At 48.5% G+C, this 27,801-nt stretch overlaps 2 protein-coding genes across 6 annotated transcripts in view; one reads left to right on the forward strand and one right to left on the reverse strand.

The window, feature by feature from the left end:
- Positions 1 to 27,801, forward strand: part of SPAG17 (sperm associated antigen 17) — a 720,739-nt gene that overhangs the window by 305,400 nt on the left and 387,538 nt on the right. For all 5 annotated transcript variants that reach the window (XM_069203004.1, XM_069203006.1, XM_069203008.1 and 2 more), the window contains 3 exons: positions 10,496 to 10,609; positions 12,533 to 12,683; positions 23,960 to 24,178. In XM_069203004.1, coding sequence (XP_069059105.1) covers positions 10,496 to 10,609; positions 12,533 to 12,683; positions 23,960 to 24,178 — 484 coding nt within the window. The remainder of the gene's footprint in view (positions 1 to 10,495; positions 10,610 to 12,532; positions 12,684 to 23,959; positions 24,179 to 27,801) is intronic.
- On the reverse strand, positions 5,857 to 6,572 carry LOC138248998 (keratin-associated protein 4-2-like). Its single transcript, XM_069203053.1, has 3 exons — positions 6,448 to 6,572; positions 6,278 to 6,404; positions 5,857 to 6,141 (listed from the first exon to the last, which is right to left on the reverse strand). Exons 1-3 carry the CDS (start codon positions 6,570 to 6,572, stop codon positions 5,857 to 5,859), a joined length of 537 nt encoding a protein of 178 aa, XP_069059154.1.

The raw sequence follows: 27,801 nt of genomic DNA on the forward strand, positions 1-27,801 counted from the left end.
AAAGGAAAGCCATGCTGAGATAAATACAATAAATAAATATAGAGAACACCACAGAAACCCTTGCTGATTTAGCAGAAATATCTTTGTTCTCAAAGAATGGAGAGCTTTTGACTCTGTTGCAGAATAGATCAACCAGTCTCCGGGTATGGGTACCTGCGATACCCCCATATGTGAAGAAGAGCTACCAGTGGCGGAATGTTAATTTTGTCGGGATATTTTAGTTCATTTAGTGTTACACCCATCACATAATCATGAATTGGCATTCTTAGGTGTGGCGTTTTCATAAATTGTCCTAACAGAGTGTCCTTGGAAGTAATGGGAATCTCATCCGGCAGACACCCCATCTTCTCCTTGATAAGATTCGAAGTCTCGGGTATCACTTCTCTAGAGGTGTATTTCCCTTTTAAATCCGGAGTCAGGGTGGACGCACCAACAGAGTCACCTGACGCAGATACATCTGAATACAAGTTGGTTTCCAAGGCATCACTTGCTTGTGACTATTTTCATTTTAAAGAAGCTAATGTTGCCAAAATAAGGGCCTGATTTAGAGTTCGGGGGACGAGTTACTCCGTTGCAAACGTGATGGATATTTATTCCGCTCTATTACAATTTCCATAGGATATAATGGGATCGTAATACTGCGGACAGGATATCTGTCACCTTTGTGACTGAGTAACCCCCTCCGCCAAACTCTAAATTGGGCTTTTTTTCTTTTTATATTTTTCTCAGCCATAGATTCTCTTCTAGGGAGATGGGAAATGGGATCTACAGGATCATGCCTTGTTTTGAATGAATGTTTCCCCACATTGCAGTAAAAGAAAAGGGAAATTGTCTTACACATCAGCAGTCCTTCCAAGAACAAACACATATGACCAGGAGCTGGGATGATACTTGTAACCTGAAACGCCAAGTTTTGAACACTCTATGCCGAAATGAAACTTCACGCATGCGCTGTTACGCCATTCCCACGCATGCACGTGTCCTAAAACACTAGCAATATGCTTGCTCTAGTTCTTCGTGAGATGGGTAGAGCTTTAAAACACCAGAGCTTCTAGACCATGAGTTAGTTAACGCCTCAAGGAAGGTGTAGCCCAACCACCTGAGAAGCTGACTTTGGATCTGGGAAACCAGGTCCCAGTCCAGCGTAGGCTCAGCATTGTGTGATTCTGGGCAAATTGCTTAATCTCCCCGTGTAAAGAAAAGAGAAAAAATCTGACCTTGTGTAATGTAACTTGTGCTCATGTAAAGAACTCCAGTGCCTTAGGGCCAAGATTGGGCTGCATATAATTGCAATAAATAAATAAATGCTTGTTGGAGCTGAGGGTTACCCAGAAAATGGAGGCCTGAAGAAGGAATCTGGATTCATTTACTTGGCAGCTTCTAATGAAATCCTGGTGCTCCTCAGACTGGACCTCAGTTGATGGACTTCTCGAGAGGAGTGCACACATGCCGATAGAACCAACTCAGGCAGGAGACTCCAATTGTGTAAGCAAGAATGGCTCTATTTTAGTGGTTCCCATCTGAAATTGGTTCTGCTTGAATAGATGTCAGTTGGGAAAAAAATATTCTTCCCTTTATTTTTTTTAAATCTCCAACTTTTCTCTTCTATAATGTTGGCATGTATGGAAATGCTGCTGAGTCGATGCTAAAGAGTGTCATTTTATTTTTTGTTTTTACCTTGAAGGGATTGGGCTTGAGTTATATTCCAAGTGCCTGCATGGTTACATGGAAGCTGTGTGGCCAGACACTAAGCCATGACCACCGATGACTGTACTCCTTCAGTACGACGACCATGAGACACCATCTTATGTCAAAGCATGAGAGGGAGTACATGAGACACCATCTTATGTCAAAGTGTGGGAGAGAGTACATGAGACACCATCTTATGTCAAAGCATGAGAGGGAGTGCATGAGATGCCATTTTATGTTGAAGCATGAGAGGGAGTACATGAGACACCATCTTATGTCAAAGCATGAGAGGGAGTGCATGAGATGCCATTTTATGTTGAAGCATGAGAGGAAGTACATGAGATGCCACCTCATGGCGAAGCATGAGAGGGAGTACATGAGATGCCACCTCACGTCGAAACATGAGAAGGAGTACATGAGATGCCCCCTCACGTCTAAGCATGAAAGGGAGTAGATGACATGTCACCTCGTGATGAAGCGTGAGAGGGAGTACATGAGACGCCATCTGATTTCGAAGCATGAAGGGGAGTACATGAGATACCTCCTCACATTGAAGCATGAGAGGGAGTACATGAGACGCCATTTTAAGTTGAAGCATGAGAGGGAGTACATGACACGTCACCTCATGTCGAAGCATGAGAGGGAGTACATAAGATGCCACCTCAAGTCAAAGCATGACAGGAAGTACATGAGATGCCACCTCACGTCGAAGCATGAGAGGGAGTACATGAGACACCATCTTATATCGAAGCATGGGAGGGAGTACATGAGACTCCATCTTATGTCAAAGTGTGGGAGAGAGTACATGAGACACCATCTTATGTCAAAGCATGAGAGGGAGTGCATGAGATGCCATTTTATGTTGAAGCATGAGAGGGAGTACATGAGATGCCACCTCATGGCGAAGCATGAGAGGGAGTACATGAGATGCCACCTCACGTTGAAACATGAGAGGGAGTACATGAGATGCCCCCTCACGTCTAAGCATGAGAGGGAGTAGATGAGATGTCACCTCATGATGAAGAGTGAGAGGGAGTACATGAGACGCCATCTGATTTAGAAGCATGAAGGGGAGTACATGAGATACCTCCTCACGTTGAAGCATGAGAGGGAGTACATGGGACGACATTTTAAGTTGAAGCATGAGAGGGAGTACATGACACGTCACCTCATGTCCAAGCATGAGAGGGAGTACATAAGATGCCACCTCAAGTCAAAGCATGACAGGGAGTACATGAGATGCCACCTCACGTCGAAGTATGAGAGGGAGTACATGAGACACCATCTTATATCGAAGCATGGGAGGGAGTACATGAGACTCCATCTTATGTCAAAGTGTGGGAGAGAGTACATGAGACACCATCTTATCTCAAAGCAGGAGAGGGAGTGCATGAGATGCCATTTTATGTTGAAGCATGAGAGGGAGTACATGAGATGCCACCTCATGGCGAAGCATGAGAGGGAGTACATGAGATGCCACCTCACGTCGAAACATGGGAGGGAGTACATGAGATGCCCCCTCACGTCTAAGCATGAGAGGGAGTAGATGAGATGTCACCTCAAGTCAAAGCATGACAGGGAGTACATGAGATGCCGCCTCACGTCGAAGCATGAGAGGGGGAGTACATGAGACACCATCTTATGTCGAAGCATGAGAGGGAATACATGAGACACCATCTTATGTCGAAGCATGAGAGGGAGTACATAAGATGCCACCTCAAGTCAAAGCATGACAGGGAGTACATGAGATGCCGCCTCACGTCGAAGCATGAGAGGGGGAGTACATGAGACACCATCTTATGTCGAAGCATGAGAGGGAATACATGAGACACCATCTTATGTCGAAGCGTGAGAGGGAGTACATGAGATGCCACCTCACGTCAAAGCATGAGAGGGAATACATGAGATGCCGCTGCATGATGAAGCGTGAGAGGGAGTACAAGAGACGTCATCTGATCACGAAGCATGAAGGTGGAGTACATTGGATGCTTCCTCACGTTGAAGCATTAGAGGGAGTACATGAGACGCCATCTTACGTTGAAGCATGAGAGGGAGTACATGACAGTCACCTCACGTCGAAGCATGAGAGGGAGTACATGAGACACCATCTTATGTCGAAGCATGACAAGGAGTACGTGAGATGCCACCTCATGTCGAAGCATGAGAGGGAGTACATGGGAAGCCATCTCTTGTTGAAGCACAAGAAGGATTACATGAGATGCCGCCTCATGTCAAAGCATGAGAGGGAGTAAATGAGATTCCTCCTCACGTCAAAGCATGAGAGGGAGTACATGTGATGCCACCTCATGTCAAAGCATGAGAGGGAGTAAATGAGATTCCTCCTCACGTCAAAGCATGAGAGGGAGTACATGAGATGCCAACAAGAGCGGTCAAGATGAGAGTCAGCAGAGAGCAAACTCTTCCAGTTGGGCTAAAGGAGATGTCAGATCTACCTGAGAAGAAAGTAAACTTACAGCTGAGGGTATTTTCATTGTACTGAATGGAATGAAACGTACACACCTGAAGTACAGAGCACAATAAGTATGTAGGTGAAAACATTTAAAGAGCACTATCAAAAGTATCATAATAATTAAAACAAAATAGTTAAAAGTTGGCACTTGACACCAAAATTGCAAAAATAGTAAAAATGCAAAAAACAAAACCCGCCGCCCGAAAATTAAAGAAGTTGATTGATACTAAAGTTTAAGAATCACCAACAAAAAAACAAAATGAGAGCTACTGTATAATACGCCAGGGAAGGCCAGTCGCACTGCGGAGTTGGACAAAGGACCTGGATGAGGGGCCTGGCCGAAGGCGATGCTCAGCAGCAGTTAGCTGCCGGTGTCACATTCTGTTCAGGGGCCCAGTGGCCAACATGAACTGCTCACAGCCTCTGGCTGAGTCCACATGCATTGGTTGCCAGTGGACCTGGGTGTGGGCCGGTCCGTGGATCAGGCCCTTTGGGCAACTCACCCGGTGCATGGTGATGCACCGCAGGTCGGTACCCAAGACAGGTGCAGATCCTAGCACCAGAGGCCATGCAGAGCACCAGTTGGAAATGAAATGTGTTCATAAAAAGACATGAACGTCACGGAAAAAACCCACAATATAGTTCTGGCTGAATGGCGCAAAAGCACTGAAATGTACAGGGCCCGGCACACACCAAAAATGAAGCCATCTGACATGCATGGAAATGACAGTGTAACAACAGGCAGTCTGACCAGAGTTAGATGTGGACATCTTCAGTTATGGTGAGCTGTGTGTGCATTGCATCCGGGAAATGGCGCATTTCAGTGACTTGTCCGCATTTGAACCAGAAACATAACTATCTGACTGTGAGTTTTTCAGTGAATATACTGCTCCAAAAAATGGTAGAAGTAGTGGTGAGGGCTCGGTGATGCCACACCAGTTGTATGGAGCCTGCAGTCCCATTGAAACATGCCACCCCTGTTGGAAAGAGCTGGAACTGTCCCATTCAATGCATGGCAGCCCTGCTCAATTAAAATACAACAGTTGTACATGCATGGTGCCCCACAGGCCTCTAGCATCACTGGTAAGAAGTACTGGTACTGTCTGAGTTAAGGTATCGCAGGAACGGTGAGAAATCAGGCCCCAGTTCCATTCGGAGTACAGAAGCCTTGCAGGCTTGTATTAACTGTCGCATTACCATTATAACAGCCCTCCTGAAAGGAACAGGTAGCGTCTCACGCCTCCTGCCGGCGTGCACTATACAAGATTGTATTTGTATTTATATACTGCTCACTACACCTGACAAGGCGTCGAAGCGCTTTTCGGCGAGTAGCACGCTACTCCTGAACCCAAAAAGGATTAGTGGTGGATTAGCATAGGGAAATATGATTTATTTTGAGTGGAGGATGTGCGAGTGTGTTCGTTGGATTTAAGTAGGATAATGGAGGGATCAAGAAGGTAAGAGTCTAGAAAGTGTTAATTAGGAGCTCATAGTAGTAGAATGAAGTTTGGGATGAGTCCAAGGAGAGATACAGGAGGGAAGAACTTAGTAGGGCTGTTTAGGAGATCACAGTAAAACGAGGTTTAGGGTGAGCCAAGGAGGGACAGGGGAGATGTGAGTGAAGATTTTAGCAAAGCTGCAGAGTCTCATGCAGTCGGTTCTCTTTAGTAAACCAAAGTTCCTGGGAGTTATCGGTGTCACTCGCCATAGTTACAATCTGCCAGACCAGTCTGCACAGCAGATGTCCTGCAGCAGATGTCTTGTAGCAGAATGTCCTGCAGCAGAATGTCCTGCAGCAGATGTCTTGTAGCAGAATGTCCTGCAGCAGAATGTCCTGCAGCAGAATGTCCTGCAGCAGATGTCCTGCAGCAGAATGTCCTGCAGCAGAATGTCCTGCAGCAGAATGTCCTGCAGCAGGATGTCCTGCAGCAGATGTCCTGCAGCAGAATGTCCTGCAGCAGAATGTCCTGCAGCAGGATGTCCTGCAGCAGATGTCCTGCAGCAGAATGTCCTGCAGCAGAATGTCCTGCAGCAGAATGTCCTGCAGCAGGATGTCCTGCAGCAGATGTCCTGCAGCAGGATGTCCTGCAGCAGATGTCTTGTAGCAGAATGTCCTGCAGCAGATGTCCTGCAGCAGGATGTCCTGCAGCAGGATGTCCTGCAGCAGAATGTCCTGCAGCAGAATGTCCTGCAGCAGAATGTCCTGCAGCAGAATGTCCTGCAGCAGAATGTCCTGCAGCAGAATGTCCTGCAGCAGATGTCCTGCAGCAGATGTCCTGCAGCAGAATGTCCTGCAGCAGAATGTCCTGCAGCAGGATGTCCTGCAGCAGGATGTCCTGCAGCAGGATGTCCTGCAGCAGGATGTCCTGCAGCAGGATGTCCTGCAGCAGATGTCCTGCTGAGGCCTCTCCATGGAAGTGGATAGAAAAGAGGCGATGCCTCAAGTCCTAGCTGGTTATGGGAGCCTGGGTGATGGCGGCATGGGCATCTGCAACCCGGGCATGAGGGCGATTCTCAGCCCATGAGTGGGGGCCGCGGATTGGGAATAGGGTCAGTCACCCCACTTCCCTTCTCAGCCCGTTGCAGCTGCAGAAACAGTCTGTCCTGTTGCAAGTGGCCGCTGACACTGTCATTCTTTTCTATTAACTCACCAGGGTTTAAATTTTTTTAATTTTATTATATTGCAAGTCCAAGTATATTCATCCTCACCAGATGGACCTTTGGCCACCTTCGGTGCTTTACCTTGATGTTGGCGAGTGCCTGTTGCAGGGTCATTAGGGTGAGCCCCAGTTATAGGCGGGAGAGTGGCCTACGCACGGCTGCTTGGTGCTTCCTTCACTTGGCCTCATCGAGGGCGGCTGCGGCTTCATCAACTGTGTTTACTGAGATAATTGCATTGCTGTGATTAAATCTCAGTATATTATCTTCCTTATGCATATATTTCCTTTCTATATAATCATGTGTCTATATATTTATTGATTTAGTCCTACTGTGCATGAGAAATAAATCACTCTTCAATGGATACTCTGTCTTACCCTAGACCTTTCTCAATCTATCCTCTGTCTCCACTCTGTGACTCATCCCAAACCTCATTCTACCACTGATCTCCAAAATAACCCTTCCTAGGCTCTTCCCTCCTGTACCTCTCCTGGCTCACCCCAAACCTCATCCTACTACTATGATCTCCAAAATAACCCTTCCTAGGCTCTTCCCTCCTGTACCTCTCCCGGCTCACCCCAAACCTCTGTTTACTACTATGATCTCAAAAATAACCCTTCCAAGGCTCTTCCCTCCTGTACCTCTCCTGGCTCATCCCAAACCTCATTCTCCTACTATGATCTCCAAAATAACCCTTCCTAGGCTCTTCTCTCCTGTACCTCTCCTGGCTCACCCCAAACCTCATCCTACTACTATGGTCTCCAAAATAACCCTTCGTAGGCTCTTCCCTCCTGTACCTCTCCTGGCTCACCCCAAACCTCAGTTTACTTCTATGATCTTCCAAACAACCCTCCTAAATTCTTCCCTCATGTATCTCTCCTTTGATTCATCCCAAACCTCATTTTTCTATTATGATCTCTCTAATCCCTTTCTACAGACTCTCCCCTCCTCCATCTCTCCCTTTACTCATCCCGACCTCATCCTAATACTATGATCTCCCAATTAACACTTTTTTGATTCTTCCGTCCTCTATCCCGCCATTATCTGATTCAATCCAAATGACAGACTTGCATGTCCTCCTCTCAAATTCACTCGTATTTCCCTGTACTAAATCTAATACTATTCTTATATTTCCTTATACTGATCCACCACTAATCCTTTGGGTTCCGGAGTAGCGTGATACTCGCCAAAAAGCGCTTTGATGCCCCGTCAGGGTTAGGATGCGCTGTATGAATACAATTACAATTACAAAAGTATTCCCGTTTCCCAGAGAGAGAACCCTCAACAGTTGTGTAATTAAACTTTGTCAGCATGTTGCTCTCATCTTCTGCGGCCAAGTGATGTGGTCTTACCTCAAGCACTGCTAAGAGGAGGCCCGCGTCTGTGGCGGTGGCAGCCAATGCTGGGGCCTGACCTCAAGCACTGCTAAGAGGAGGCTCGAGTCTGGGGCGGTGGAAGCCAGAGCTGGGGCCTGACCTCAAGCACTGCTACGAGGAGGCTCAAGTCTAGTCTAGGGCGGTGGCAGCCAGAGCTGGGGCCTGACCTCAAGCACTGCTAAGAGGAGGTTTGAGTCTGGGGCGGTGGCAGCCAGAGCTGGGCCTGACCTCAAGCACTGCTAAGAGGAGGCTCGAGTCTGGGGCGGTGGTGGCCAGAGCTGGGGTCCGACCTCAAGCACTGCTAAGAGGAGGCTCGAGTCTGCGGCGGTGGCAGCCAGAGCTGGGGCCCGACCTCAAGCACTGCTAAGAGGAGGCTCGAGTCTAGTCTAGGGCGGTGGCAGCTAGAGCTGGGCCTGACCTCAAGCACTGCTAAGAAGAGGCTCGAGTCTGGGGCGGTGGAAGCCAGAGCTGGGGCCCGACCTCAAGCACTGCTACGAGGAGGCCCGCGTCTGCGGCGGTGGCAGCCAGAGCTGGGGCCTGACCTCAAGCACTGCTAAGAGGAGGCTCAAGTCTTGGGTGGTGGCAGCCAGAGCTGGGGCCTGACCTCAAGCACTGCTAAGAGGAGGCTCTATCCTGGGGCGGTGGCAGCCAGAGCTGGGGCCTGACCTCAAGCACTGCTAAGAGGAGGCTCGAGTCTGGGGCGGTGGAAGCCAGAGCTGGGGCCTGACCTCAAGCACTGCTAAGAGAAGGTTCGAGTCTGCGTCGGTGGCAGCCAGAGCTGGGGCCTGACCTCAAGCAATGCTAAGAGGAGGCTTGAGTCTAGTCTAGGGCGGTGGCAGCCAGAGCTGGGGCCTGACCTCAAGCACTGCTACGAGGAGGCTCGAGTCTAGTCTAGGGCGGTGGCAGCCAGAGCTGGGGCCTGACCTCTAACACTGCTAAGAGGAGGCCCGCGTCTGTGGTGGTGGCAGCCAGAGCTGGGGCCCGACCTCAAGCACTGCTAAGAGGAGGCTCGAGTCTGTGGCGGTGGCAGCCAGAGCTGGGGCCTGACCTCAAGCACTGCTAAGAGGAGGCCCGCGTCTGTGGCGGTGGCAGCCAATGCTGGGGCCTGACCTCAAGCACTGCTAAGAGGAGGCTCGAGTCTGGGGCGGTGGCAGCCAGAGCTGGGGCCTGACCTCAAGCACTGCTAAGAGGAGGCCCGCGTCTGTGGCGGTGGCAGCCAGAGCTGGGGCCTGACCTCAAGCACTGCTAAGAGGAGGCTCGAGTCTGTGGCGGTGGCAGCCAGAGCTGGGGCCTGACCTCAAGCACTGCTAAGAGGAGGCCCGCGTCTGTGGCGGTGGCAGCCAGAGCTGGGGCCCGACCTCAAGCACTGCTAAGAGGAGGCTCGAGTCTGTGGCGGTGGCAGCCAGAGCTGGGGCCTGACCTCAAGCACTGCTAAGAGGAGGCCCGAGTCTGTGGCGGTGGCAGCCAATGCTGGGGCCTGACCTCAAGCACTGCTAAGAGGAGGCTCGAGTCTGTGGCGGTGGCAGCCAGAGCTGGGGCCTGACCTCAAGCACTGCTAAGAGGAGGCCCGCGTCTGTGGCGGTGGCAGCCAGAGCTGGGGCCTGACCTCAAGCACTGCTAAGATGAGGCCCGCGTCTGTGGCGGTGGCAGCCAATGCTGGGGCCTGACCTCAAGCACTGCTAAGAGGAGGCTTGAGTCTGTGGCGGTGGCAGCCAGAGCTGGGGCCTGACCTCAAGCACTGCTAAGAGGAGGCTCGAGTCTGTGGCGGTGGCAGCCAGAGCTGGGGCCTGACCTCAAGCACTTCTAAGAGGAGGCTCGAGTCTGTGGCGGTGGCAGCCAATGCTGGGGCCTGACCTCAAGCACTGCTAAGAGGAGGCTCGAGTCTGTGGCGGTGGCAGCCAGAGCTGGGGCCTGACCTCAAGCACTGCTAAGAGGAGGCCCGCGTCTGTGGCGGTGGCAGCCAGAGCTGGGGCCTGACCTCAAGCACTGCTAAGAGGAGGCTCGAGTCTAGTCTGGGGCGGTGGCAGCCAGAGCTGGGGCCCGACCTCAAGCACTGCTAAGAGGAGGCTCGAGTCTCGGGCGGTGGCGGCCAGAGCTGGGGCCTGACCTCAAGCACTGCTAAGAGGAGGCTCGAGTCTGTGGCGGTGGCAGCCAGAGCTGGGGCCTGACCTCAAGCACTGCTAAGAGGAGGCTCAAGTCTGGGGCGGTGGAAGCCAGAGCTGGGGCCTGAGGACGGTGTTTGAAGCAGAAACTAATGAAGAACCAAATGTTTGACTGCTCTCTCGTTTTATTTTATATACAGAACCTTTATAATACCTTCCTTGCCGAAGGTGCGGAACAGAAACCCACCTTGACGAAATGGCCACAGCTGGTGAATTTCCACGACCGACTGTCCCAAAAGAAGCACCAGATGAAGGTGAGGGTGAATTCTGAAACACCTGTAGGTGGTGGTGGTAATGTGCAGGTTCAGTTAGTGACCACACAAATCATGTGGTATCACTGTATGTAATGCAAGGTGCCCTGACTTGCACACGCATGTTGGTTGCACAGGAAGCTCACTGAGTGAGTCACCCGGGGTTGGTCCTGGTGGGCGTGTGGCTGCTGTTGTCTCAGCGGTGCTGCCCATCAGGAAAGGTTTTGGTTACTTCGTATGTTGTCCTTGAACCTCTTATGCCACTCTGCTTGTCCTGCCGGTGGAGTGGTTTGAAGACCGTGTAGGACTAGCCTTGTGGGACACAGGGGTAAATCCTGGTAGGGTGAGAACCTTGGGCCTTCCTTAGTACTGGGTAAACGGAGGGATCCATTCTGGCAAACAGCCCTGAAATGCGCACAGCTTTCTAATTGTCTTGTACACAGAGGTTCTTGGGTGCGGTTGAGTTTACCTGCTACTCCCACTTGTCACAATATGAGGCTCGGATGGACACATTGTCCAGGGCCTGTTATAGCTTCTACTGCAGTGTGTGGGGAGAACAAAGAGCTGCTATCCAGAGTATAGACCTCTCTAATTGGACAGGGGTATCGCCTGCCTGGCATATCTACCTTTACCCCTGCCCTGAGTGCCTGACTGCATGTGAAGCTGGTACCCAACCTTTATTTTATCTCTGCCATCATGCGGAACTCTCTGACACATCCCAAACCTCATTCTACTACCATGGTCTTCAAAATAATCCTTCCTAGACTCTTCCGTGTGTACAGAGGCCTAGGTCTGTCCCTGACGATGCGAAGTCCAGTGACTTGGAAGGGGGGCACTAAGTGTGACTTCATATTTGGCAGTGACTACTGTCTTTCCCTAGGGGGCATTACATAAAGCAGTGTTTTCATTGTACCATGGTTTGTGAATTTAAAGAGTTACTAGACCTTTTTCTCTGTCAGTAAGAGTGCTGCCTACTGGCCCCTTTCCTGTGAAAGTACACTGTTATGTGAATATTTTTTTTTGCTACACTGTTCAAAAACACATTTTAGAGACTGGGGCACAGGTGTCTACGGAAGTACAATGTATTGTGTGTATTGTGTATCATTGTTGAGTCTCAAATTGTAGAAATCACTTCGGGTCCATGGCTTCTGGTTGTGGTTCAAGGGGATGTGCAGAAGTTACAAGTTAAGAACCTCTGCTGTAGACGTAGTATAAAAACTTGGGCAGAACTGTAGGGACCACCCTGGGCAGAACTGTAAGCCGAGGCCCCTGGGCAGGGTGGCAAAAACATGTATCTGCTTGGCTGCAAGCTGAAGACATATGCCAGCTTGTAGAGGAACATTCCGGCAGGGCCGGGTAAGGCTGTAAGTCAAGTTCCTTTGCAGACCCGCAGGGACCCCTACAAACCAGAGCTGCAAGCTGAGGCCAGAGGCTAGATTTCAGGAGGAGCTTGCAAGGGAGAGCTGTAATCCAACATTGAGGTCTGTACTGCCGGTGGTCATATGAAACAGGGCTATAAGTGCAGACCTTACATGGAAAGGCAGGAGGAGTTCCCCAGGTTGAACCTCCTCTCTACGGTGTTTAGAGCAGTATGGGCTGTGAATTACAACACTTTCCAGGGTGGCTTTTGTTCCTCCTGGCAGCTCTCCCCATCAAACTGCTCAGGTGTAAGAAACTCAAACACCTCAGTGACATGCAGACCATTGCTTAGCCTCCCCCACATCAGTCCTCCAGTCCTGTGAGTGGCTTATGCGTGAGTCAATGATCAGTACAAAGTCCAGACTTCTTCATTTGACAGCCTTCCAATCAGATGATTTCTGCTTCTGGTGACAGGATGATAACACAGAAGAGGGAAGAGGGAAGATTGAGACTAGGTGGCATCTTAGAGAGTTGTGTAACTTCTTCTGTGTCTCGTTCTTCTTTCAGATACCAGCTGACCCAGACCCGGCCAAAATTGAGAAAAAAATGTTGGAGAAACTTCCCCTGATGGATCTGCTTCACTTCACGCCGTCGCGTCCAAGCGTCACCACCAAGCGCCTGGCCCAGATACATGAGCTCATGCACTACTGCACCAATGGTGACCTTTCCTTATATTTGTTATAATTCATATTGAAGGTGTGATCGTTAGAAGGGTGGGCAGCTAACCAGAATAGAAGCCTCCTGAAATGTTAGAATGTTGCAGTGTCACAGTCTGGCGGAGAGCACAGCTGACCCTCTGAAATGTTCTTTCCTCCAATTAATCCAAATATGTAGTTGAATATGCACAATGTACACAACTTTCGTGCTGTAAAACCCTGATTGGCGTTGTGTTTTCTTTCCCTAATTTTGACTCCTTTGATATGTATGATACATATAGCATCGACCCCCATGTGCTTCTGTAAATTGACCCAGCCTTTCGCCGCGCTACAGACCACAAAAGTTGAATGAGTGTGACCTAAAGCCAGTGAGTCCTAATGCTGTGCACTTGGCCATTTGTCTCCTGTTAGAAGTGAAGGTTTTTAACTATATTCCTGGAATGTGGGCCTGCAACACCTGCCAGCCTTTCATGTGCCACTGAGAGAGGTAAAGCAAACATCCCAAACGTGGCCTGTGGCTTTACATGAATGATGAAATACTTAGAAGAGGATCTGATTTCCACCAGAAGGCTGAGGTCAAGTGCCTATCCAACTATGACTCAAGTTCATTTAAACGCCATGTTCTGTCCAGAGCATGTTCATGTCTTGGGAATCTCTCCTGGCATGTTACTGCAAGCTCTGACGGGGAATCCCGCTTGGCTTCCACCTGCCTATTCCACCTGTGGGTTATAGAAAAGTTCTAAAAAGCTGCCCCACAATTCTGGCTTCCTTGGTTCAACCCTGGGCTGCTGATGGATCCCTAGGCCATGAGATTTTTTTAAGGTTGACCTTCTTTAGGCAAAGACAAGAACCAACTATCTCAATTTACCAAGCCCTTGCTGGATGAACCCTGGACTAGGTCCAATAATAGAATTGTTTTCCCAGTTTACTCCTTCATCTCATTACAAGTTTCTGAATCTGTCTCCTTCTAAGGGATCTACTGACTGGTCCCCTGGTCGCTGACAGCCGGTTGTACACAGAGCCTGGTTCTGCAGCAAACTCCTGCACATGCCCAGTGGCAGATTGTTGGTACCTCTGAAGGTTATCGGTGATGCCATCAATGGGGCCATTTGAGCTGTCATAGTGATGCCATCAGTTATATCTTTTAACACGCGATCAGTCATGTCATGTGAGGACATAAGCAGTGCATGACGGCACGTGAGTTAAGGCTAATTCAGTGGGTTTTAGGTTTTTTAATGATAACTGTGATTTAACTGTGTTTTTAGTGAATTTCCGGGTGGTGAAATATCACAATGTTACTGGCAACAATAAAGTTCTGGCATGAATAGGCATTAGGCAATTTCACACAACTTGTGTTTTCTGTTCCACACAGCCGACACCATTATCATCTCCAGCTCTATCAAGTATGAAAAGATAGATGCCCGGATGCCATTGAGGCGTCTCTGAAACTAGTATTGGCATCATGCGTTGGCCGCAGGGCCTATAGCAAGGCCCTACAGCCATCCTGGCCCCGGGAGCCAAACCCCACAGCGCACCCTTCTACCCTTGGGGGCTGTCTTATATCCATATTCTTAAGGCTAGAGGTTGTGACAATAAAAGACATAGACAAGTAACCAGCCTTCAAACCCCTGGCGCATTACACACTGAATGAGGGATTCTCAAAGTATTAATGCCCATAGCAGTAATGATAGCCTTGCAGAGCGGAGAGGTTTTCTGATACGAATAAAATATCTTTTCAAAGGTGCCCACCCAAGCCATATTGTTCTAGGTGCTGTGCCAGTCGTATAATGATTACAGAAGTTAGATGAACCTCAGAGATGCTCCCTGTTTATACATAAAACAAGATTGGCATATAAACATTTTTTCTAATATGAGCATTTGTTACCGCAGGAGTGGCGTAGCCCACCCTGGCCACATATCTTGCCCTGTTGTGAGCCGACTGCACAGTTGCTGATTGTGCAGCGTCTGACTCTGGTAAATGTCCTTGTTTGATTTGCTGGAACACACAGGAATCCAAGCGCGTCTGTAGGGACCGACTGTAAAACTGTAGTTCACTAGATCGAAAGCCTTTTTCTCATACAGAACAATCATGGTGGCGTTTTTGGTTTATTTCCTGCAAAAAGCGAGTGTCTTAATTCATTATTGGCTACTGGAGGATTAGTGGTTGAATGGCAACTCAAAATAAAAGTATTCTGATTAGAGGCAACTATCTGCCCATTCAGCCCGGCTAATCGAGTGGCTAATAAATTCATTTTCATCTAATTGTTGCCTGAAATAACCTTCTTAAAAGTGAATCTTTTTAGATGCCAGGGCTATTGTCAATATTCCTTCTCTATAAGGATCCAGGTGTCCATTCCCAGATAAATTATTTTGGAATGTTTATATAGTTTAACAACTAAAAATGCTTGACTTATTTCTAAAGCTCAGTCCCTGCCCATACTCTAATGTAGGTACCCCACTGATCATAGTCCAGCTCTGTGCAAATGCACAGTCTAATTGCTAGACACCTCTGGATATTAATTGCTATTTAAATGTAGTTTGTGGAAGAAGGAACTCAGGCAACGCTGTGTTTTTTAATGAACACATTTTTATTGGGTTATAACAGATATAAAACATAGAAGATAAAAATTGAGAATAAATAAATACATCTTCTTTATGTTTGGTCTCAATCTCTCCCCTGTGCCACCCACCCCTCCAAATGAAGCCACATTTGAATGCATAGAATCCAACTTTGAGGACAGCCCATAATACTACCACCATTTACCACAGATTTTTTAAAATCTCTTAGGACATCCCTGGGCTATAGACGTTGGCTGGTCCTGCTTAGCACACCAGTCTGCCAGCACGCCCTCGTTTCAAGCCCAGTGGGTTGGGGTGTTTTTTAGCAATGATTGCATCTCTTCTTGCTTAATTCTGAATAAAGTACTGCATATTATCTAAAAGAGTACAGACGTTTCACAGCCCAATTCCTTATGTGCAACAACAGCCCGACTATCACTTCCTAAATCCAATAAAGCTCTCTAAAGCACTAATGTATAAATGTGTCCGGTAAATCCGAGATAGCGCCTTGGAGCCCGCCTGTGTCTCTTTCACAGTTTCCACATTCTGTAAGCAGTCTCGTCTCTGAAACCACCTCTCAGATCCTTCTCCAAGACCTAAGCACTCTGAAAGAGCTGCCTCCTGTCCCATCTCCCTAATTGGATAAACTGCTGGCCAGTCTTGTGACCCCAGGGGTTAGTAAAACACTGGAAAGATGAAAAGTCCCCCTACTTAGCAATCCCAGAGACATCCAATAAGCCACGCCCATAGAGAGGGTTTATATATTTATCTATTTATTTAAGTAAGTTAAGAGATGAGGAAACACCTGAAGATCAATGTGGTGGACAGATGCTCTAGAGGGAACAGTTCGTTGTCCAATCGAATAACCGGAGGCGTGAGGACAAGTCACACAGTAGGTACTCCTAAAAATGCAATGTGGAGACATGACAAAGACATCTCTAGAAGTCGAGTGCAACCACCAGCAGGCGCAAGTCCTGGTGTCTGTTGTATCTGTGTCAACCATCTGCCCAGATCCACATGTGCCATCCGTCTTGTGTAGGAGACGCCCCCTCCTGTGTACACCCTGAGTGACCACAGGACCTTCATCTGCTTCTTCCACCTCCGCTGTCCGCTGCCTGACCCATACGTTTCTGATGAGGCCGTAACGCCTGTTACTGGCCCGTCTTAGTGTTCAGGTCACTCGTACAAATGAGTCCAAGCTCCGGAGAGCCCGGAGGAGGCACCAAGAATCGAAGGCCTGACTCAGTGTGAGGAACCTGTCCCAGGCGCTAGTCTCAAGAACAGACGAGGAGCTGCCTTCTAAAGCCAGTCAGTGGCAGCATCCACAGACATTCAACAATATCCCAAGAGCACAAATTCATGCTAAACTTTCTTCCATGAAGCAAAGCTGTTGAAATAAAGAGAAGTTATTAACTTCAGAGAAACAGATACTTGTTTGTTGAAAATATTCCTATTTTACCAGCAGGGGCAGAGTGTCATAATTTAGATTTGGCTTTGGAAACACAGCCAGCCTCTTCTGGACAGTCTGTAGGATGACTTAAGATACGTTTAAAGACTAACACTCTAGACCTTTTCAATTACACCATGTAGATTATTTCTAGTGCTTCAAAGTGGCTGCAAAGCGACTTGTTTTAGTGCTTGTAGGAGGCTGGACTAGCTTGTAGTGAGTACCAAGGGGTACTTGCACCTTGCACCAGGCCCAGTTATCCCTTATTAGTGTATAGGGTGTCTAGCAGCTTAGGCTGATAGATAATGGTAGCTTAGCAGAGCAGCTTAGGCTGAACTAGGAGACGAGTGAAGCTCCTACAGTACCACTTAGTGTCATATGCACAATATCATAAGAAAACACAATACACAGATATACTAAAAATAAAGGTACTTTATTTTTATGACAATATGCCAAAAGTATCTCAGTGAGTACCCTCAGTATGAGGATAGCAAATATACACAAGATATATGTACACAATACCAAAATATGCAGTAATAGTATTAGAAAACAGTGCAAACAATGTATAGTTACAATAGGATGCAATGGAGACACATAGGGATAGGGGCAACACAAACCATATACTCCAAAAGTGGAATGCGAACCACGAATGGACCCCAAACCTATGTGACCTTGTAGAGGGTCGCTGGGACTATTAGAAAATAGTAAGGGTTAGAAAAATAGCCCACCCCAAGACCCTGAAAAGTGAGTGCAAAGTGCACTAAAGTTCCCCAAAGGACATAGAAGTCGTGATAGGGGAATTCTGCAGGAAAGACACAAACCAACAATGCAACAACGATGGATTTCCAGTCGAGGGTACCTGTGGAACAAGGGGACCAAGTCCAAAAGTCACAAGCAAGTCGGAGATGGGCAGATGCCCAGGAAATGCCAGCTGTGGGTGCAAAGATGCTGCTACTGGACAGTAGAAGCGTAGGTTTCTGCAAGAACGACAAAGGCTAGAGACTTCCCCTTTGGAGGATGGATCCCTCACGCCGTGGAGAGTCGTGCAGAAGTGTTTTCCCGCCGAAAGACCGCCAACAAGCCTTGCTAGCTGCAAATCGTGCAGTTAGTGTTTTTGGATGCTGCTGTGGCCCAGGAGGGACCAGGATGTCGCCAATTGCGTCAGGGGACAGAGGGGGCGTCGAGCAAGACAAGGAGCCCTCTCAGCAGCAGGCAGCACCCGCAGAAGTGCCAGAAACAGGCCCTACGAGGATGCGTGAAACGGTGCTCACCCGAAGTCGCACAAAGGAGTCCCACGTCGCCCGAGAACAACTTAGGAGGTCGTGCAATGCAGGTTAGAGTGCCGTGGACCCAGGCTGGATTGTGCACAAAGGATTTCCGCCGGAAGTGCACGGAGGCCGGAGTAGCTGCAAAAGACACGGTTCCCAGCAATGCAGACTGGCGTGGGGAGGCAAGGACTTATCTCCACCAAACTTGGACTGAAGAGTCACTGGACTGTGGGAGTCACTTGGACAGAGTTGCTGGATTCAAGGGACCTCGCTCGTCATGCTGAGAGGAGACCCAAGGTACTGGTGATGCAGTTCTTTGGTGCCTGCGGTTGCAGGGGGACGATTCCGTCGACCCACGGGAGATTTCTTCGGAGCTTCTAGTGCAGAGAGGAGGCAGACTACCCCCACAGCATGCACCACCAGGAAAACAGTCGAGAAGGTGGCAGGATCAGCGTTATAGAGTTGCAGTAGTCGTCTTTGCTACTATGTTGCAGTTTTGCAGGCTTCCAGCGCGGTCAGCAGTTGATTCCTTGGCAGAAGGTGAAGAGAGAGATGCAGAGGAACTCGGATTGCATTCGTTATCTAAGGAATCCCAAGAGACAGAGACCCTAAATAGCCAGAAAATAGGGTTTGGCTACCTAGGAGAGAGGATAGTCTAGCAACACCTGAAGGAGCCTATCAGAAGGAGTCTCTGACGTCACCTGATGGCACTGGCCACTCAGAGCAGTCCAGTGTGCCAGCAGCACCTCTGTTTCCAAGATGGCAGAGGTCTGGAGCACACTGGAGGAGCTCTGGGCACCTCCCAGGGGAGGTACAGGTCAGGGGAGTGGTCACTCCCCTTCCCTTTGTCCAGTTTCGCGCCAGAGCAGGGCTAAGGGGTCCCTGAACCGGTGTAGACTGGCTTATGCAGAAATGGGCACCATGTGTGCCCATGAAAGCATTTCCAGAGGCTGGGGGAGGCTACTCCTCCCCTGCCTTCACACCATTTTCCAAAGGGAGAGGGTGTAACACCCTCTCTCAGAGGAAGTCCTTTGTTCTGCCATCCTGGGCCAGGCCTGGCTGGACCCCAGGAGGGCAGATGCCTGTCTGAGGGGTTGGCAGCAGCAGCAGCTGCAGTGAAACCCCGGGAAAGGCAGTTTGGCAGTACCAGGGTCTGTGCTACAGACCACTGGGATCATGGGATTGTGCCAACTATGCCAGGATGGTATAGAGGGGGCAATTCCATGATCATAGACATGTTACATGGCCATATTCTGAGTTACCATTGTGAAGCTACATATAGGTAGTGACCTATATGTAGTGCACTCGAGTAATTGTGTCCCCGCACTCACAAAGTCCGGGGAATTGGCCCTGAACAATGTGGGGGCACCTTGGCTAGTGCCAGGGTGCCCACACACTAAGTAACTTATCACCCAACCTTTACCAGGTAAAGGTTAGACATATAGGTGACTTATAAGTTACTTAAGTGCAGTGTAAAATGGCTGTGAAATAACGTGGACGTTATTTCACTCAGGCTGCAGTGGCAGGCCTGTGTAAGAATTGTCAGATCTCCCTATGGGTGGCAAAAGCAATGCTGCAGCCCATAGGGATCTCCTGGAACCCTAATACCCTGGGTACCTCAGTACCATATACTAGGGAATTATAAGGGTGTTCCAGTAAGCCAATGTAAATTGGTAAAATTGGTCACTAGCCTGTTAGTGACAATTTGAAAGAAATGAGAGAGCATAACCACTGAGGTTCTGATTAGCAGACCCTCAGTGAGACAGTTAGTCATAACACAGGTAACACATTCAGGCACACTTATGAGCACTGGGGCCCTGGATACCAGGGTCCCAGTGACACATACAACTAAAACAACATATATACAGTGAAAAATGGGGGTAACATCCCAGGCAAGATGGTACTTTCCTACAGTGCTGTACAAAACTCCCTTCAGAAATAATACAAATCTATACACATATACATCTTACCTGACCTTGTGGCATCTCTAAAGCAGCCACATGGTAGTCAGTCCATACTTTGTGAAAAGCATGACTGTTGAAATCCAGATTATCAGTTAGATGTAGAAAGGGACAATGAGAGCTGAAATGCCTATTCTGGTAAATGTTTTTTCTTCTACAACCTGTCTTCTAGAGAAAGGATTACGACCTGAAAGAGGTCCTAATTGATCATTTATTGCTATCTTGGATTCATGTATTACTACAATCCTGCTAGGTGACCTCTCAGGGTTTTTTGCTAGTGTAGACCACCAACGTTGCCTAAAAATACCAAGGGCCACGTGCACATAGAACTTTGCAGTCATAAACCGTGGGATTAACAAAATCACAAGGTTTGGCAAGGCAAAATTTTTTTTTTACAGTGTACAAAACCCCTTTTGCAACTTTTTGTAACTTATAAAAGGACTTTAGCGACCAGCAGCAAATCTGAAATTGGGGGGGGGGGGGACATGAAAGTGGCGTTCCCTCCGAATTTATGAGTTGCAAAGAGATATATCAGTGGTTTGAGACCACAATTGTGGTTACAAAGCTTTGATCAGTTGTGGACCCTGCGCTGATCAGAGTTGTGGTAACTGATGTGCAAAGTATCGCTTCCGGGTTGGGAATTGTATCTGGCAGCATCGGGAGCAGCAGACAGTAATCCAGGGGACCACTGCTTGCACCCCTTGTTGTGTCCCCAAACTGAAAGCTTATTTTTGAAAGGCGCACCTATCTCTTTAATGAAATAGGATACTTAAAAAAAAAAAAACGTTTCTTGCTTGTTTCTTGCTTGCGCTGGGAGACCTTTGGTAGCGATGCGCTATATAAGATTTTGTGATTTGAATGGAATTGTGCAGATGCAGGGACGGCTGTCTACCGGATGGTTCGCAGTGTCCAAGTGGTTTGGCCACCAGCAGTGGGATATGGACAGTAACTTACTGGAGGGTTCCTGCTCCTTTCCTACAAATGTACTTGGCTCAATTTAAAGCTGTATTTATGTTGGGTACCTGCATGCACAACAGCGTCTCTTCTCACACTCTGTGCAACACCCATGTGTGTTGTGAAGTTCTACACAACAAATCTATCTTGCCTTCCATCATCCCATCACCCATCAGCATAGGAAATGACATCAATGGGGTTCCCACCCTCCATCTGCAAGGGAAGTGACATCACTGTATTTTCCATTATCCATATGCACAGAAAGGGACTTTCCCACCAAAACCATCTTTAAAAGAAGGCAAAGAAGAGGACTTTATTTCCCCTCCGGATCTGCCCAAGAAGTGGCACCCCTAGTTTCCCACCCACAGATCCCTACAATCCTCCCCCTCCCAAAACCTACCTAATGGCAGCTGCAGCACAGACGCGTGGAGGGGGTACGCCACTGGCACGCCAATTGCCCATGAAGTTCAAGCCAGCTTGCGTTCCTCAGTGCCTTGGCAGCGTTCACCACCTGGTGCCCTGGTTCACTCCCTATCCACCACTACCCTGTCCTGCTCCTAGGCGCTCTCAACCCCAGCCGCTTCTCACAGCACTACCCCCGTCACTGTTGCAACTCAATTTCCCATCATGGGCAAAGAACAAATCCTGACCTAGTAGTCTGCTGTCACCACTGTAGAAATCCCTTCTAGCATGAAGACCATCCAGACAGGGGCTCCATCTTATCCGTGTCCCACCACGCCTTCACCAAAGGACTCATACGGATCACCAAAGCACTTGCAGCCATCCTCAATGCCTCCATCGACTCAGCACCATTCCTGGACATCTCTGAACATGCCACCATCAAGCCCCTGCTCAAGAAACCATCCACTGACCCAACCAGCCTTTCCAGCTACAGACCCATCTTTCTCCTGTCATGCCCAGCAAAGGTCTTAGAGAAACTAATCAACCAACACCTCATCGACCACCCCAGCAATTACCAGCTCGTGGATGCCATGCAGTCCAGATACAGGACAGAAACAGCACTCATCGGCGTCACAGACGACATACGCATGATCCTTTACAGAGGAGAGACGGCAGTCCTCATTCTCCTAGATGTCTCTGCAGCATTCCACACTGTCACACCTCATCCTCATCAGGTGCCTGCACATGACTTGCGTCCAAGGACCTGCTCTCCGCTGGATCTGCTTCTTCACAGTGGATAAAAGACAAGCTGTCAGCCTGGCACGTTACTCCTCAGAAACCTGCAAACCCATCTGGGAGTGCCTCAAGGTTCATCACTTGGGCCCACCCTCTTCAACCCATACACCGTCTCTTTGGCCAACGTCATCCACGCACACAAAATCAACATCCACTTCTAAGCTGATGACCCTTAACTCATACTCTCCCTCTCAGACAAGACTTCCTACGCAAGTAACAAGTTCACCTCCTGCATGACTGAAGTCACTAGCTGGATGAAAGTGAACTGCCTGAAGCTCAACACGGACAAGGCAGAAGTAGTGATCTTCAGCAGGAACACCTCGCCGTTGGACTCCAACTGGTAGCCGGTTGAACTCTGACCCACACTCTCACCCAGACCCCACGCCAGGAACCTCTGAATAATCATTACCAGCAAACTGGACATGACTGCCCAAGTCAACGCAGTCACTGCACCCTGCTTTCACCCACTGAAGATGCTGAGGAAGACCTACAGATGGCTCCCAGGCAAAACTGCAAAAACTGTCATGCCCCAGTAACCAGCAAGTTGGACTAAGGGAACACCGTCTACATCAGGATCACTTAGCAACTCACTAAAAGACTACAAACTACCCAGAACTCAGCAGCCAGGCTCATCCTCAACCTCCCACACAGAACTCACATCACACCACACCTCAGGGAGCTCCACTGGCTGCCGATACACAAAGCGCTCATTTCAAACACCTTACACCTTCAAGGCACTACACAACCTAGGCCCCACCTACCTGAACAGTTGCATCTCCTTCTACCAACCACCTAGACACCTCTAATCCACAGGACCCCTAGTTGCAGGGATCCACGCATAGACAGAGCCAGATCAGGAAGATGGGTGTTACCTTCATCGCTCCTAAAGTGTGGAATGGCTTCCCACTCCACATCCAAGCCTCTTCTCTTCTTTCTGCAAGATGCTGAAGACGTGGGTTTTCAATTAACCAACCTGCAATATGCAGGGCTAGGCACCTGCTCAGTGGAGGTTACCCTTGCGGATGAGAGTGAGCTTTACAAATGCACATAACATAAACTGCTAGAATAACTCTATCAAATTCACATTCAGATGGCACCCCCCAACCTCATGAAAATCAGAGTTCTACGGTTGCCTCATCATCAGCTCTATATCAATGGTACATACAAGATAGCTACTTCTCAATAACCCTGAACATGCTCTAACTTTCACAAGGGGTATGGAAAGCGCTATGTCAATCAATCAATCAATCAGTTTTTGTAAAGTGCAACTACTCACCTGTGAGGGTCTCAAGGCGCTGAGGGGGCGGCAGGGAAACGGACAGAGCGTGATCCAAAGAGCCAGGTCCTTCCTGAAGATGGTGAGTGATGAGCTTTGTCTGAGTTGCAGGGGGAGGTTATTCCAGCTCTTTGCTGCGAGGCAGGTGAAGGACCTTCCTCCGGCGGTGGTTTTCCGGATGTGTGGGATGGTGGCCAGTGCTTGCTAGATGGAGCGGAGGGGTCTGGCGGGGTTGTGGAAGGAGATACAGGGTTTTAGGTAGGCCGGTCTGATGTTGTGAATGGCCTTGTAGGTGTAGGTGAGTAGCTTGAAGAAGATTTGTTTCTCCACCGGGAGCCAGTGGAGGGTCCTCAGGTGCTGGGAGATATGTTCCTGATGGGGGAGGTCAGGAAAAGAACTGAATTTCACTGGTAAGAAAATTTGTCAGATTCTGCAGACAATTATCAGTCCTTTTAAAACGTGAGTTTCAGTTAAAATGTAGCAGGTACCTTTTACCAGAAAGAAATACAATAGGGTCTCTTAGTGGCTCTGTGTAGCTGGTGACCGACTTTTTAAAGCTTTTCGAACAATAGAAAAAGAGGATCATGTTAATTGCTCGAAATGTGCTCTTTTACAGAGTTCTTTACTTGGCCAGAGGTAGAGAGGGCCTTCAAGCTGTTCACCTTTGAGAGCATGAAGCTGCGGGGGTTGGATTTAAATGGAGAGATGGAAGAGCTGGGCAGCAGGCGTAATGGCGACTACATACCTTGGGATGATCCTGCAAGATTCGGGCGAGAGGCAAGAAGAGCATCCTTCGTGAGGAAGTTGTATGAAGACGAGGAACTGAAAGCTGCAGGTAACGCCTACTTGCATCAATCTCTAGTCATGCATGGCCATTTGTGGTGCACATATCTGAATAGATGCATTTTCCAGTATTTGTCAACAGCTCTTGAGTTGTACTTAAGTTTGTGGTGTAGCAATTGACAATGATTGTGCATGTTTGCAGCTATAATATATACGTTCTAGAGCTGAAACCCACCTTGTGGGTTGGTAATCTTTAGTTGTGCACTTTGATGTACACCTGACAGTGTTACACTGCTACAGAGTACTTGTGACACATTAGAAAAAGATGTCAATCTGATTTCTTCCACCTTTTGTGGCACAATTGTGCCATTCTATGTAACATCATCCAGCAGGTGCATAAGGGGGGAGAGCTTACTGAGATATCCTTCAACACTCCCAGTAGATCACGCATGTGTCAGCTTGAGCTCACTGTGCTCCTGTAAGGTTGGTAAACAAAGCTAGTGTGGATTTAATGGCTTTTATGAACTTCATTCTAAGTTTTGGGCTCACATCAGCCTAGTAATGTATGAGTTGTGAAGAAGTCTTTAGAACGTTGTGTTTAAAGTTGTGACCACACCGGTCAGTACTTGTGTCATCAGATTGACTCTGTGGTAAGCAGAGACAGTATTTGATCTACAGTAAGAGGTTAGAGAGGTCAACACAGCCATCTCTCCCACCTGAGGTTCAGAGGAGCAGCCTAAGGTCAAAGGTAACCTCGGATTAGTGTTCAGCAAAAGATGGTGGCATCAAAAAGGATGTTTTTGGAGTTTCCACCAGTTGCCTCTCTGATATGAGTCATTGAAACAAAAGACTCTCTCAATCCTGAACTGTAGACCAGTCTCTTGCTGTATTTAAACATTATTTAAACATTATTTCATATCCAATCATTGCTTTTGTCTCTCCTAGTAGTCGGATGATGGCCACATAGACGTGGAACAGTACAATAAATGAGTGCAGCTCCTACAAGCATGATGAACAGGCACAGCTCCTAGAGGCGTGCCGCGGGTAGCCTCTGCTACACCTAAATTATACCTTCTTTTCCACTATTCTTCAGTGTTCATGGACCACGTTTTGCGCCTATACAGGGATTATCCAGAGGCTTCTGTACAGTGTCAAATGCAGTTTACAAATCTGCAGGGATCTCACTGACACAGTCCCAATCCATGCCTACCATGTCCTGGAGACTCCTTGATGGTCGCTGCTCCAGGACTCAAGCTTAGGGTCCAAGATCAGAGAGGGTCAGTCTTCATTGGTGGGAGAAGGTATTGTGGAGCATCACTCATCCTTTCCCTTCCCCTAACATAATCCACACTTGCATCACCAGCCACAGACCCAGACTCCTGTCAATCATCCTTGGGCTAAAACCAAGCCAAAGAACCCGACGTACTAACTGCCAGGCAGTGTTGTACCACGCCACTAAAGTGATTACCTGAAGCCTACCACCGTCCTTTGCCATGTTACTTGGGGTAGTGCCCTGTTCCAGTCTTAACACTGCTTATCTAGAAGAATAATACATATACAGAAAGGTAGTAGTGGTACGTAAATCGCACTTCCTGTTGAACACATGTGAATGTGGATATTGTAATCCAAGAACCCAGCTGATTAGGGTGGTGCTTGACAGGTATCACATGCCCTACTACCACGGCACGAGCAACAATGGTCCGATACGTCTACTGTATACTGGAATATGCAAAAATACCCAATCACTCATACAGCACTCCAAAAGTAATTGTAAGTTTATAGAGTAAGGATTCGAAGATGATGAGTTGAATCAAGTGAGTTTTATTGAAACGTGGAAGATTCCTTGCTCCAGATCTCGTATATTATCACAACTACAGCCGACACATGTTTCATCACTATTCATGACTTTTTCAAGGCTAGAAGTTTATAAAAGTACAATAGCAGTGACGAATTCTGAAAGGTTGATTCACAGTAAAGCGTCCAGAGTATACTTTATACGCAGCGCAGCTTTGACTGTTTGGAGACACTGGGAGAGACTTAGCAGGGTCTCATTATTGACTTACCTTACGTTATCCTGGACTGTGTCTACTTAACTTGGCCATCATTCAGTTTACCTAGACTATCCAATAAATCCTTCAACCACCAATTATACAGGCTCAGTCACAGATGATTTATCCTTGATGAGTTTTACAAGTGTTCTTCATAACTTCAGACTTGGAAGCTTTACTGTGAATCAACCTTTTGAAATGCGTTAGTACTATTTGAACTTTTATATACTTTGTCTAGAAGAACAGTAAGTGTGTTTCAAAGTTTGACAGCTTTGGAAAGGATGCAGATTAGTTTGAGTATAATGCAGTGCGTGATGAGAGGTCCTGGCAGAAGGGAGATGATCCGGTCAGGAGGGGTTCAGGGCTGGGCTGGAAGTCATGGAGTACTAAATGTCTTAAACAACTTCTAGTTTGCACCGGCTGATGAGTGAGCAAACCAAGCTCTCTTCCAGAGAGTTTGGGGAAGAATTTGAGTTGACCCTCCAGTAACAATTTATTTCAAAATGGGGCCGAATCGTAATTGTTCAGCACAATTTCCCCATGGATTGGCAAAAACACTATGGCCTTTAAGACCGCAAGGGTCGTGTTAGCGGTCGGACCACCGCCTATATAGTGGTCCGACCCCGACATTACGACTGCGGGGGTAACGCCACGGTCCGACTGCCAGCACCGCCAGTGTTCCTCCACAGGACGGGGAGGCGGTACTGGCAGTCCTAATCCACCAGGGCAGAGCTGCAAGCATCGCTGCCTTGGGGATTACGACTCCCTTTTCCGCCAGTGGTTTCATGGCGGTATCACCACCATGAAATGGCTGGAAGAGACAGGGTGCAGGAGCCCCTAGAGGGGCCCCTGCACTGCCCATACACTTGGCATAGGCAGTGCAGGGGCTCCCTTAGCCAGCCCGTTGCGATGTTTACTGTCTGCTTTGCAGACAGTTAACATCGCGACAGAGGCTGATACCTTAGGTGGCGGCCTCCACGGACACATTACTCCTACCCACCTGGTGGATGCTCCTCAGTGCATCCCCATCACACCTGACTTCCTTCCGACAGAGGCTGATACTTTAGGTGGCGGCCTCCATGGACTCATCACTCCTACGCACCTGGTGGATGCTCCTCAGTGGATCCCATCACAGCTGAGTTACCTCTGACAAAGGCTGACACTTTAGGTGGTGGTCTCCATGGACTCATCACTCCTACCCACCTGGTGGATGCTCCTCAGTGCATCCCCATCACAGCGGACTTCCCTCTGACAGAGGCTGATACTTTCGGTGGCGGCCTCCATGGACTCATCACTCCTACGCACCTGGTGGATACTCCTCAGTGGATCCCCATCACAGCGGACTTCCCTCTGACAGAGGCTGATACTTTCGGTGGCGGCCTCCATGGACTCATCACTCCTACCCACCTGGTGGATGCTCCTTAGTGCATCCCCATCACAGCTGAGTTACCTCCGACAAAGGCTGACACTTTAGGTGGTGGTCTCCATGGACTCATCACTCCTACCCACCTGGTGGATGCTCCTCAGTGGATCCCATCACAGCTGAGTTACTTCTGACAGAGGCTGACACTTTAGGTGGTGGTCTCCATGGACACTTTGCTCACACCCACCTGATGGGCCAACTTCA

Source organism: Pleurodeles waltl, chromosome 8 (assembly GCF_031143425.1).
Source record: "Pleurodeles waltl isolate 20211129_DDA chromosome 8, aPleWal1.hap1.20221129, whole genome shotgun sequence".
Taxonomy (NCBI): domain Eukaryota; kingdom Metazoa; phylum Chordata; class Amphibia; order Caudata; family Salamandridae; genus Pleurodeles; species Pleurodeles waltl.

Excerpts from the sequence above, each read along its gene's own strand:
- LOC138248998 (XM_069203053.1), bottom strand. The coding sequence starts at position 6,572 with ATGGAGAGGCCTCAGCAGGACATCTGCTGCAGGACATCCTGCTGCAGG. Across the intron at positions 6,405-6,447 it reads AGGACATTCTGCTGCAGGAC|ATTCTGCTGCAGGACATTCT; the intron begins ATTCTGCTGCAG and ends CTGCTGCAGGAC. Across the intron at positions 6,142-6,277 it reads CCTGCTGCAGGACATCTGCT|GACATCCTGCTGCAGGACAT; the intron begins GCAGGACATTCT and ends CATCTGCTGCAG.